Raw genomic sequence first — 12,572 nt, 5'->3', positions numbered from 1 at the left:
TTCTAAGCAGTAAGGAAAGATTTGCACTCCAGGAGTGAAATCCTGGCCCCTTTGAAATCAATGGGATTTTTTCCATTGACTTCAGTGGGGCCAAGATTTCACCCAGGGGTGGCTTTTTCCTTGTTGAGAGATAGATAAGTGGATGCCAGCTCAGGGTATCTGTTCCTACTCCTGCATGTAGATCCTGTCATTGCTTTGAGCACAAAAGCTAATCAACTGTAAAAACAGCAAAACTTACAACTCACAGAACTCCTGAACACAAAGCATCTGTGTTCCCACCTTCAGCTAGCCAACAGTTTCTCTCACCAAACACTGTCTGACCTGCTGTGAGATATGCATGCAATTGTATCTGTGTTGGTCCCAGGATATTAGAGAGACAAGGTGGGTGAGGTAATATCTTTTATTGGACCAACTTCTGTTGGTGAGTGAGACAAGCTTTTGAGCCACACAGAGCTCTTCTTCTCTGTGTGGCTCGAAAGCTTGTCTCAGTCACCAACAGAAGTTGGTCCAATAAAAGATATTACCTCACCCACCTTGTCTCCCTGCTGAGAGATATGTCTGTTTTAACCCCTCCATCTCCCCAAATACATTAAAATCCTTTAAGAATATGTTCCTGGGCCACTCAGTAACCAGCCACATAAACAATATATCAATCAAAATTATAATAGCATTTTAGTCAGTTGTCCAAATTTAACTCTGGCTTAAGTGGAGACAAATTCATTACCTTATGTCAGCATTAAATTTGGCCTGATATTTTTGCATCTGTCAATTAGACAGAAGGGTTATGTGTTCTGCTAATTACTTCTGTGGACCCTCTGAGCCCATGAGAGAATAGGTGCTTCAAACCCACAGTAAGAGGAAACAATGTGGTAATTATTGTCAAAATTCTTCAGTCTGATGCTGATGCCTCTAAGCACCAGATCATTAACCTAATTCAGCAGAGTATTGAGATAATCTCCTGTGATTTTTAAATGGATTCTTTTGATGGGAAATCTCTCCTATTTCATATAAGCTGTAACTTAGAGCAATAAATAATACATTTGATAGTATATTAACACTCCTTGGATTTTGGACTTGCAGCTAGCAACAGTTTAATTAAGCTTCATAAGGTGTCCAATGTGCTGTTACTTAGGTTGCTGAGAAGCTGAATAATGAATTACATTTCCAGTATCTTTATAAATTTTAGGGCAAGATTGTGATATGTACTGTTGGTTTGTACATGTGGAGAGAGCATAATCTGTGAGGCTGCTACTTCACGCTTACTTTCACAGGTGGGTGGAGAGTGGATGGAGCCCTTGGCTGGTCCTTTCAACATGCCACTAGGAAGTAATCTGCTATTGGTAAAGAGCAGGAGCAGACTGTTTTCTCCTTTTAAGCAAGGGGATTTGGGGTTTGAATCTCATTTACTTTCCAAAGCTGCTTTGTGGGCAGCACCTCTATGCACTATCCCTTATTCATAGCAAAATATAAAGTTTCAGTCTTGCCATTAATTTGTCACCGTTTTAAAGGAAATAGAAACAAAAATGTACATGAAAACTATTAGCCTTTTTCATTATTCCTTTTTTACTTGTAATGCTTAAAATGGATATGAAAATGGTCAAGATTAGTTAAATAAATGTGTTTCATATAGGATTTTTTTCAGGTATTATTGTTTTCCCTTTACCTCCTTCATTGCAACCGCTAAGGGTATGTCTACACTGCAATTAAAAACCCACGGCTGGCCCGTGCCAGCTGACTCAGGCTCATGGGGCTCTGTCTTCAGGGCTGTTTAATTGCAGTATAGATGTCCAGGCTCGGGCTGAAGCCTGAGCTTTAGGACCCTTCAAAGTGGGATGGTCCTCATAATGTCTACACTGCACTTAAACAGCCCCTTAGCCCAAGTCAGCTGGTGTGGGCCAGCCACGGGTGTCTAATTGCAATGTATACATACCCTTAGACACAGACAGTGATTCTCTTTCAGACTCAGGCCCATTCTGAATCCTGTCAATGCCTTTGCGGTCTCAATCAGTGGAGGTTGTTCAAGAGTCATATAAAGCATTCCCTTCTCCTTTAGTGGGATTGTGCTGCTCCAAGCTCTGACATCTGCATAGCATTGTGTTGTGCTGACACAGGAGTGCTTTCTAGTAAGTCCATTTCTATAACAGGTACTTATTTTACATATTTTGAAGAAATATATTTTGGTCTGGTATACAGAAAATAATATTCATGTATTCATATTCCTGCCACAATTCATTTTTCAGTGGTGCTTTTACTTGGAAGTTTATCCCTTTTCCTTAGTTTATATTTGTTTAACAAGTATGTATTTAAGAGAGTGTAACTATATGTAGTTGAATGGGACACAGTAAACATCCCTTTAACTGATATGTTTATTATGAAAATAAATCTGATTTTACCAAACAGGCCTTCCTCTTGAAAGTTAATAATATTCCATTGTTTTGACTGAGTTGTAAATTTTTTTACATTTTAAGAGTACTACGAGGAGGTGTACAATAACCAACTTAATTTGGCCTACTGCTTCAACAACACTGAGGACAAATGGTTAAGGAATTACTTTTATGAACAATGTTTTAGCACCGCTCAGCTAATCAAAATCGATGGTGGGAAAAAAGAGGCTGAAGCGCATGCAAATATGGGCCTTGTCAATGAGGAACAAGGTAAGTAACAGTTTATATCATTACATCAAAATGTATTTCCATTTTCACACAGTCACATTCTGTTGGTCTATATTTATTTACTCTGCACAATATTATACCATAATATATTATGTAATGCTAAAATATCTGTGGGTTTGTGAAGTAGTCATAATTTAAATTTTTAGATCAGCAAATCTACAAATAGAACAGTTCATCATTAGAGACAGAATTTTGCACCCCAGTTGTAGTTTGAAGGTTCTCATTCAAACTGAAGACAAGCTATATGAACAGAGGAAGCATTTCTTTATAAATAAAGATGTTCCCTTGCTTTAAGTTTACCTCCTTTCATCACGTGCTGTTTGTTCAACGTCTCACTAGCTAATGTTGTCGCAGATTGTGAGCCTGTGATATCAATGAGAAAAGATGTTAATATAAGCAACAATTGACTTCATTGCCACATTTTAAAAATTGTGCTAGTTTTCATGGCAGAAAGGTTTGGGTGTATATGACAGGGTCCGTGTATGAAGGAGGTTTCTCTATACTTAATACTAGAAAAGAAAAACAATGAGCAAATTTTTCACCACAGGTAATTTGTTCAAATTTAGCCTCTGTTTCTACTTGCTAAATGTACTTTAGCTGTTTATGATTTCTTCAAATGTATTTGTGTGAATATTCAGTTTATAGATTGACCACAGACTTTTAGATATATTGCTTCAGTGTGATTGACCATGTAAGAAACAAGTATCAGGGGGTAGCCGTGTTAGTCTGTATCTACAAAAACAACAAGGAGTCTGGTGGCACCTTAAAGACTAACAGGTTTATTTGGGCGAAAGCTTATGCCCAAATAAATCTGTTAGTCTTTAAGGTGCCACCAGACTCCTTGTTGTTCATGTAAGAAACAGTGTATTGTTTCTATTTTCTGATTTGATGAACAAGCAAGCACTTCTGGCATGAATCCTTGTCTATATAATTTTCATGAATACTTGTGTATGTAATTTTGAAATCTGCTTTCCACAAAAAATTTTGCTGATAAAACTCAATCATTCCAATGTTGTCAGAAAAAATGTACAAAGGGTCATAGGTGTGGCAGAAGTTAATTTGTTAAAAAATCCTGAGCTATATTCAAAGAAAATATTTGAGGTATCTGTGATATTAAATTGTATTATTTGAGAAATAGAAAAGTAGAAATGTAGCTCTGGAAGAAACCTCACCTGGTCATCTAATCTGACACCTGGGCTTTTTAAAAGAACTGAGCAAGCGGTCAGTCTGGAGTTGAAACCACAATGAGCAGGCAGACTCCTGTGAAGGGCCCTGAGTCAGGGTTTTCAGGAGAAGGATACTCCATGGAAACAAGCCTGGGGACAGCATTCTTGCCCAGAATGGAGAGTCTTTAAGGTAGCCCAGAAAGGGGCTGGGAACAGGGCCCACAGGGTGGGCTGAAAAAGAAGGGGTTATGTTTGTTGTAATTTGGCTGGAGGACTAAGCCACATCTCCAGTACAGACTGGTGTGTGGAGAGCTGAGGAGACACACCTTGGGGGAAGGAAACTGAGGCAGGGAGCACCTGTAGTGCCATACTTGACCAATAGGGAGCACACTGTTATAACTGACAGCTGAATATGGGCCAGTGTGTTTTACTGATATGATGGCTAGTGTCTGTTCTGTTCCATATAGGTTCTTCCTATATAGTGTGTACCATGCTTATCACTGTAGTATCTCGGTACTTTTCAGTAGTGCATTAAGCAATGTGATTAACATCATTCACATGAGGAATATTATATCATGTTAAACTTATTAATTTGTTAACCTCTATACCAGATATTCAGATAATGTATTATGTCTGTAGGAAAAGTGACCAAAAGGAAGAAAGGACTCTGAATGCGCAAAAGCCATGTACTTTGAATGGGTTGTACCAAATTAGATTGAATGTGTGTCAGTCTAACTTAAAAAACAGAAAAAATTAAAATAGGTATCTAATCTTTTTGTCTTTTTAAAAGCAGTTGAACAAAACTACTTCAAGTAAATGTTATAGATATGAAAAAACAGCAATTCTACTTAAACCAATAATTAACTAAGCACTGGAACAATTTATCTAGAGAGATTGTGGAATCACCATCGTTGGAGGCTTTTCAGAACAGGTCAGACAAACACCTGTCAGGGATGGTCTAGATCAGTGGTCTCCAACCTTTTTAAACCCCAGATCACTTTTTGAATCTAAGGGCAACCCAGGAAATACCACACTCCTTCCCCGAGGCCCCACCCCTTCCCCAAAGCCCCGCCCCACTCACTCCATCCCCCGCTCTCCATCGCTCGCTCTCAGGGGCGGCTCTAGGCACCAGCTAAACAAGCTGGTGCCTAGGGCGGCAAAATTTATGGGGCGGCAAAATGCTGCGCTACCGGCTCCCGCCTGGGGGGGAAGTGGCCGCTGCCCGCAGGAGACCGGCGCGAACAAGCCGAGGAGTGGCCCGTCCTCTGAAGCCGGGGCAGGGCCGTGCTACCGGCGCCTGCCTGGGGGGGGGGTGGCCGCTTCCCGCTGCCCGCGGGAGAGCGGCGTGAACAAGCTGAGGAGCGGCCCGTCCTCTGAAGCCGGGGCAGGGCCGCGCTACCAGCTCCGCCTGGGGGGTGGGCACTGACAGCAGGAGAGCGGCGGGAGCCGGTAGCGCGGCCCTGTCCCGGCTTCAGAGGACGGGCCGCTCCTCGGCTTGTTCATGCCGCTCTCCCGCGGGCAGCGGGAAGCGGCCACCCCTCCCCCCAGGCGGGAGCCGGTAGCACAGCCCTGCTCCGGCTGCAGAGGACGGGGGAACATGGCGCCCGGGAGGTCCACTCCTCCTCGGCTTGTCCCCGCCTCTGCCTCCTCCTCCTCTCTGTGCCACCTCCTGCCAGGGGAGGGGAGAGGGGAGCGGAGCGGCAGCCCGGGCTGAGCCCAGCTTGTGCCAGGGCCAAGGCGAAGCCCAAGGATGAGCAGGGCTGGGATCCAGCAGCAGCCCCAACCCATGGCCCTGGGAGCGGCGGTGACCAGAGATGACTCCACCTCAGGCCAGATCTGCAGCAAGGTAAGAGTCGGGCCAGGCGGGAGGGTCCCCAGGACTCCTGGGGAGCTTCTGCCTGCTGGAGCCCCAGAGGCTGCTGCCTCACTCCCCAGCCCCTCACAGCACTCCAGTGCCTGGAGTCTCCTTCTGCCTCCCCTCCTGCAGGGGGCGAGCAACCTGGCAGAGAGGAGCAGCATCTGCCCAGCAAGCCCAGCACCTCTTCCTTGGTTCCTCCAGCCCCAGAGCTCTCTCCATTGCATGCCCCTCGGGCTCCCAGCAGGGTGGCCTCAGGGTGCCCGTGCCTGGAGTCTCCTTCTGCCTCCCCCCCTGCAGGGGGCGAGCGACCTGTCAGAGAGGGGCAGCATCTGTCCAGCAAGCCCAGCACCTCTTCCTTGGCTCCTCCAGCCACAGAGCTCTCTCCATTGCATGCCCCTCGGGCTCCCAGCTGGGCGGCCTCAGCACTGGGAAAACGCCAGCAGGGCTGGGTCCAGTGTGTATCCGAGCTCGTGGGGAGCTCTCTCGCCCCAATGACTAGCACCTTATCTACGGCAAGTACAGTAGTGCAATAGGAGTGTGACGTGAAAAATATCATGTCATGTTGTGACACGGTCACTCAAATCACGATTACGTGTGTGTACTGTGCTGCCCTGTCGGCGCCATTCGCGCTAATTTCCGTTTTGCGTCGGTGCCAGTGGTTATAGGGCTAAAATGCCGGGACAAAAACGAAAACGACTTTCTGGTGCTGCTTACCGGCGACAGAGAGAAACGTCAAAAAGAATTAGAAAAACTATCTCGTACTTCAAAAAAGTATTTTAAAAAAGTCGACAATCAAGGAGAAAGCTCTAAGCAATGCATTGAAGGTGATTATTCATCAACTGATGAAGACCAATCGAACCAAAGATTACCTTTATCAACTGATAAAGATGAACAACAATCTGACCAAAGATTATCTTCACTAACTGATAAAGACGAACAATCACAATCCATCCAAAGATTTACTACTTCAGCTGAAGAGTCCAGAAATGAAGAACTGTTATCCAAATCTAAAACTGAAGAACAATTATTGGAAGGTGGAGAGACTGACATCGGATCGGATCCAGCTACATGGCCGACAATAATTACTGATACAATGCGAATTATTATTGTGAAAAAAGGTCCTTCAAAACTAGATCCTACATTTGAATATCCATTTAATGAGTCAAATTGTCGATTTATGCCATCCAGTATGAAGAAAAAAATGGGGAACAAATTAATAGATCGTGGTTAGTGTATTCACAGACCAAAGATGTAGTTTTTTGTTTTTGCTGCAAACTGTTCTGTAACTCGGACATTTTTCTGGCAACTGCAGGTTTTAATGACTGGCGAAATTTGCATCAGCATTTGAAAGAACATGAAACATCAAAAAATCATTTACACTCATTGACAAATTGGATTGAGCTGTCAAACAGATTACGTACTGGTACAACAATCGATGCGGTACAGCAACGTCAACTAAATTCAGAAATTCTACGTTGGCAAGCAGTGTTGGAACGTTTACTGGCAATCATTAATTTCCTAGCCGAACAGTGCCTCGCATTCCGTGGATCCTCGGATATTTTATATGAGAATAACAATGGAAATTTCTTAAAATTGGTTGTTATTGGCAAAATTTGATAATGTTATGGCTGAGCATGTACGAAGCGTGAAAGATGGAGAGATTCACACCCATTATTTGGGTAAAAATACACAAAATGAAATAATAGAATTAATTTCTAATGGAGTGCGTAATGAAATTTTATCGAATTTGAAACTTGCCAAATATTACTCAATTATAGTTGATTGTACTCAAGATCTGAGGAAAACCGAGCAAATGTCAATAGTTTTACGATTTCTGAAATTGATAAAAATGCAGAAGTGAAAATTTGTGAACACTTTCTAGAATTTATACCAGTGAATGAAACTACTGGGAAAGCCCTCACAGATGTAATTCTACAGAGATTGGAACACTATGGAATACCTTTAGAAAATATGCGCGGCCAAGGGTACGATAACGGCTCAAACATGCGAGGACGACATGCAGGTGTACAGCAAAGAATATTGAATTTAAACAATCGAGCTTTTTTCATTCCTTGCCATGCGCATTCGCTCAATCTGGTTGTCAGTGATGCCGCCAAATCATCTAAAGATGCCGTTTCATATTTTACCACAGTGCAAGCAATTTACAACTTTTTGAGTGCTTCCACACACCGTTGGGCAGTCTTGAAGAAGCATCTTGAACAAAAACTCACACTTAAACCTCTGAGTCAAACTAGATGGGAAAGCAGGATAGAAGCTATTAGACCATTCCGATATTCATCAGGAGAGATTTACGATGCACTATTCGAAATAAGCCAGGACTTGTCGTATGATCCTTCATTTCGACATGAAGCTGAAACATTGGCTCAGAAAATGATGCAGTTTCAATTTTCATGTTGCACGGTTATTTGGCACAATATTCTAAATCAAATTAATTTGACCAGCAAAGTTATGCAGAACATAACCATAGACATATCCAAGGCAAAGATGATTTTGAATAAAACGCTGGAATATTTTAAAAAATACCGTTCAGATGAAGGATTTGAAGAAATTGTCAAAGAAGCAACAACAATAGCAGAGGATCTTGATTTTGAACCAACGTTTGCACCTCAAAAATTCATTCGTCCTCGGAAAAAAACAAGACAGTTTTGTTATGAGGCTCATGATGATCCTATTCTCGATCCAAACGAAAGGTTTAAAGTTGAATGTTTCTATTGTATTTTGGATGTAGCTATAACTTCCATTGAAGAAAGATTTTGTCAGTTGCATGGTCATTGTGAAACTTTCGAATTTTTATACGATATTGGAAATATTAAAAATCAGTTTTCCAAAGAAGACCTCATGAAGCAGTGCCAAGACCTACATTTAGCACTCAGTACTGATAACGCTGCTGACATTCATGCAGTAGAATTGTATGATGAATTAATAGCTTTATCTGAGCTAATAAGTCCTAAAACTTCTCCTCTAAAAGTATTAGAATTTATAGCAAGAAATGATTTTTTCACTCCAAACACTGCTATAGCATTACGCATTCTTTTAACATTACCAGTATCAGTGGCTTCTGGTGAGCGCAGTTTCTCAAAACTGAAATTACTAAAAAATTATTTGAGGTCCACCATGTCTCAAAATCGTGTCAGGACTGGCATTAATTTCAATTGAAAGTACTATTGCAAAAAATTTAGATTTCACTGACTTATTAAAAGACTACGCAAGTATAAAAACCAGAAAAATTCAGTTCATATAAATTCTTTTAATTTATGAGAAACTGGAAGACACTAAAGTTTTTCATTACAGTGTATAGTTGAACTCAAATTGTTTGTAATTGTGTTTTTGTTAAAATTAAATGACTACACAAGTATAAAAACCAGAAAAATTCAGTTCATATGAATTCTTTTAATTTATGAGAAACTGGAAGACACTAAAGTTTTTCATTACAGTGTATAGTTGAACTCAAATTGTTTGTTATTGTGTTTTTGTTAAAATTAAATGTTAAAATTACACTAGTAGGAAATTGTTTTATTTCACTAACTACAAATTCTCTGTTTTCATTTTTTTTAAATTTTAAACAGTCAAAACAAAACTGCAAAGTGCAAACATGTGTAAAAGCCAAAAAAAAAGCGCGGGGGGGGGGGGGGACAGCCAAAATTTTTTTGCTTGGGGCAGCAAAAAACCTAGAGCCGGCCCTGCTCGCTCTCCCTCACCCTCACTCACTTTCACCAGGCTGGGGCAGGAAGTTGGGGTTTGGGAGGGGGTGCAGGCTCTGGGCTGGAGCCGAGAGGTTCACAGTGTGGGGGGGGCTCTGGGCTGAGCCTGGGGCAGGGGGTTGGGATGCAGGATGGGGTGAGGGGTGCAAGCTCTAGAAGGGAGTTTGGGTGCAGGAGGGGGTTCCGGGCTGGGGCAAAGTGTTGGGGTGCAGGAGGGGGTGCAGGGTGTGGGCTCTGGGAGGGGGGTCAGGGCTGGGGCAGAGTGTTGGGGTGCAGGAGGGGGTTTCAGCTGCTGGATCTGGGAGGGGGCTCAGGGTGGGGGTTGGGATGCAGTAGGGGGTTCATGGTGCAGGAGGAGGTATGGATTGCTGGCTCCAGGTGGGGGCTCAGCGCTGGGTTGCGGCTTCCCGCTGGACATCATTTACTTCCGGTGGCTCCTGGTCAGTGGCGGGCACAGCAAGGCTAAGGCAGGCTCCCTGTCTACCCTGGCCCCACACCGCTCCCGGAAGGGGCCAACACGCAGGGGGTGGAATAGATGACTTGTTGAGGTTCCTTCCAGTCCTATCATTTTATGATATAATCCCCTCAGCTTGTGTTTTAGATAGAGTCCCAACCTCTACTTCAGACAACTCTGAAATTAGCTGGGAAGCCTAAAGACACAGCTAGAACTAACAAACACCTGCAGTAATGTTATTTTTTCATAAACATGCAAGACTTTTGTGCCTTTAAGCTACAGCCCTGCATTAGTGGTGGTTTAGAGGTGTGCTGTCCCAGCAGGATGTCCAAGGTATAGTGAAGCAGGAACAGTGCTCTCAGAGCAGAGTGGTGGAAATGTGGCCACTGGTACATCCTTTTACAGGCATTTGTTTCCCTCTGCCTGGCTGGCTATGCAGAATGGTGCAAGTTCTTCCATGTGTACTTTTCAGAGTTTAGCAGGAGCAGCACTAAATTCTTATAAGCAGGGACTTCAAAGTGCCATTTAAGGTGCCCCTCTCCCCCTCCTGCTGACAATCCTCCTCTTCCCCTCTGAGGTGCTTCCACCCACCACCAGCAGCCTGACCCCCCTTGGCCTGTGACCTGAACCACTCCTCCAAATTTGAGTGACAGAGGGGCAGGCAGGCCAAATTTGAGTAAGTGGCATTGTGACCTGGTGCATGGAGTCACAGAGCCACTAAGGTTTGGCTGGGTCAAAAAATGGTCAGTCATGGCCCAGCTGACCCCTTTGGCTCTGCAGCCTGTGCTTGTAGGTCTTGCTCCCAAGGAAGTGTAGGGATTTGTAAGCTTATCTATCGTTACGTGTTACGTTAACCAATTACCCACCCCAAGGTGAGAGTTTACATGTACTTTAATCTGTGAGAATTCAGCCCCCAAGATCAACTGCAGTAGAAAGGTTACCAATAGAAGGGGGAAAACTCACGGTGCACGAGACTACGTAGTGCTTTTTCTATAATTATTTTTACTAACCAACCAAACAATACACATATTGCAATCTGGTAAAGGAGAGAGACACCAGTACAGACTGTATAATATTTGCATTACTCACACTAAGGTCTTATAGAAAAACCCAAAGTGCTTGTCTTCATCCTCTCCATCGTCATCTTGGCATCTCCCCTCGACAAAGGCACACAGGGTGGGATACAGTTTTCATAATGTGTTACGTTGACACCCACTGGGGTTCATACATATTTATGAAAGTTTTAGCCCCTTTTCCTTATTTGAATTGCCACATCCCACTACTTTTCGGGTTTCCCGTTTTTCACAGGGTAACTCATTAGTTCCCCTTGTACTCATTAACATTTATGTCACCTTGTCACCATGCTAACAGGTGGCTACCTTAAGGAAGTCTCTAACATTTCACCCCAGCTACCAATGGTCATCTTGTGGTATCTGCTGATCTCTCATAGACATTATTGTCCAAACTCAGCAATTATTTTCAAAACATCGTCATATCACATAGACACAAGCTCAGCAGGTTTATTATTAATGTACTTATGGAAACTTGTCCTATGGCCTAATTTGGTGATGCTAAATATCTTACAGGCCTAATTACAACATTAATTAATACTTATATTTCACCTCCTAAAATCGGGTATATATCTTTTATCCTTGACTACAGATTACAATTGTGTCCAGCGAAGAAAATCTTCCAAACATATGCCAAGTGTAAGTCAATACTGTGTGTGCCAGAATCCATTGACAATCTGAAACAGAAGCTCTGAGATGTGTGAATTGTGCCATTCATCTCCCTGGGAGGTTAACTTTGAATAATTATTTTAATTTATATTCTGGTACAACATAGAGGTTCTGTTCAAGAGCGAGTCCTTGCCCTGAAGAGTTTTACATTCTAAAAGACAGGAGACAGAAAAAGCTAGGGAGAGTGGGGTACAGTATACAAATAAAGATCTAATTATGCCAATATCAGTGTCTGCTATCTGGGGATTATGGTGGACGAGAAACTGGATATGAGTCAACAGTGTGCCCTTGTTGCCAAGAAGGCTGATGGCATATTGGGCTGCATTAGTAGGAGCATTGCCAGCAGATCAAGGGAAGTGATTATTCCCCTCTACTGGGCACTGGTGAGGCCACATCTGGAGTATAGCATTCAGTTTTGGACCCCCCAATACAGCAAGGATGTGGACAAATTGGAGAGAGTCCAGCAGAGGGCAATGAAAATGATTAGGGGCCTGGGGCACATGACTTATGAGGAGAGGCAGAGGGAACTGGGCTTATTTAGTCTGCAGAAGAGAAGAGTGAGGGGGGATTTGATAGCAGCCTTCAACTACCTAGAGGGGGGTTCCAAAGAGAATGGAGCTAGGCTGTTCTCAGTGGTGGCAGATGACCGAACAAGCAGCAATGGTCTCATTTTGCAGTGGGGGAGGTCTAGGTTGGATATTAGAAAAAACTATTTCACTAGGAGGCTGATGAAGCACTGGAATGGGTTACCTAGGGAAGTAGTGGAATCTTTATCCTTAGAGGTGTTTAAGGCCTGGCTTGACAAAGCCCTGGCTGGGATGATTTAATTAGGGTTGGTTTTGCTTTAAGCAGGGGGTTGGACTAGATGACCTCCTGAGGTCTCTTCCAGTGCTAATCTTCTATGACCTAGCTGTTGTTCAGTATCTCACAGCTGATTATTACTACATACAACTAATATGCT

General features: G+C 43.1%; 1 protein-coding gene across 1 annotated transcript in view; it reads left to right on the top strand.

Annotated features, from left to right (window-relative positions):
• TTC29 (tetratricopeptide repeat domain 29) overlaps positions 1-12,572 on the top strand; it is a 201,379-nt gene that overhangs the window by 47,903 nt on the left and 140,904 nt on the right. Inside the window, exon 4 of the mRNA XM_065405709.1 lies at positions 2,469-2,654. Within this exon, the coding sequence (XP_065261781.1) occupies positions 2,469-2,654 (186 nt within the window). The remainder of the gene's footprint in view (positions 1-2,468; positions 2,655-12,572) is intronic.

This window comes from Emys orbicularis, chromosome 5 (genome assembly GCF_028017835.1).
Source record: "Emys orbicularis isolate rEmyOrb1 chromosome 5, rEmyOrb1.hap1, whole genome shotgun sequence".
In the NCBI taxonomy this organism is placed as follows: Eukaryota; Metazoa; Chordata; order Testudines; family Emydidae; genus Emys; species Emys orbicularis.
This window is presented reverse-complemented; position numbering and strand designations above follow the sequence as displayed.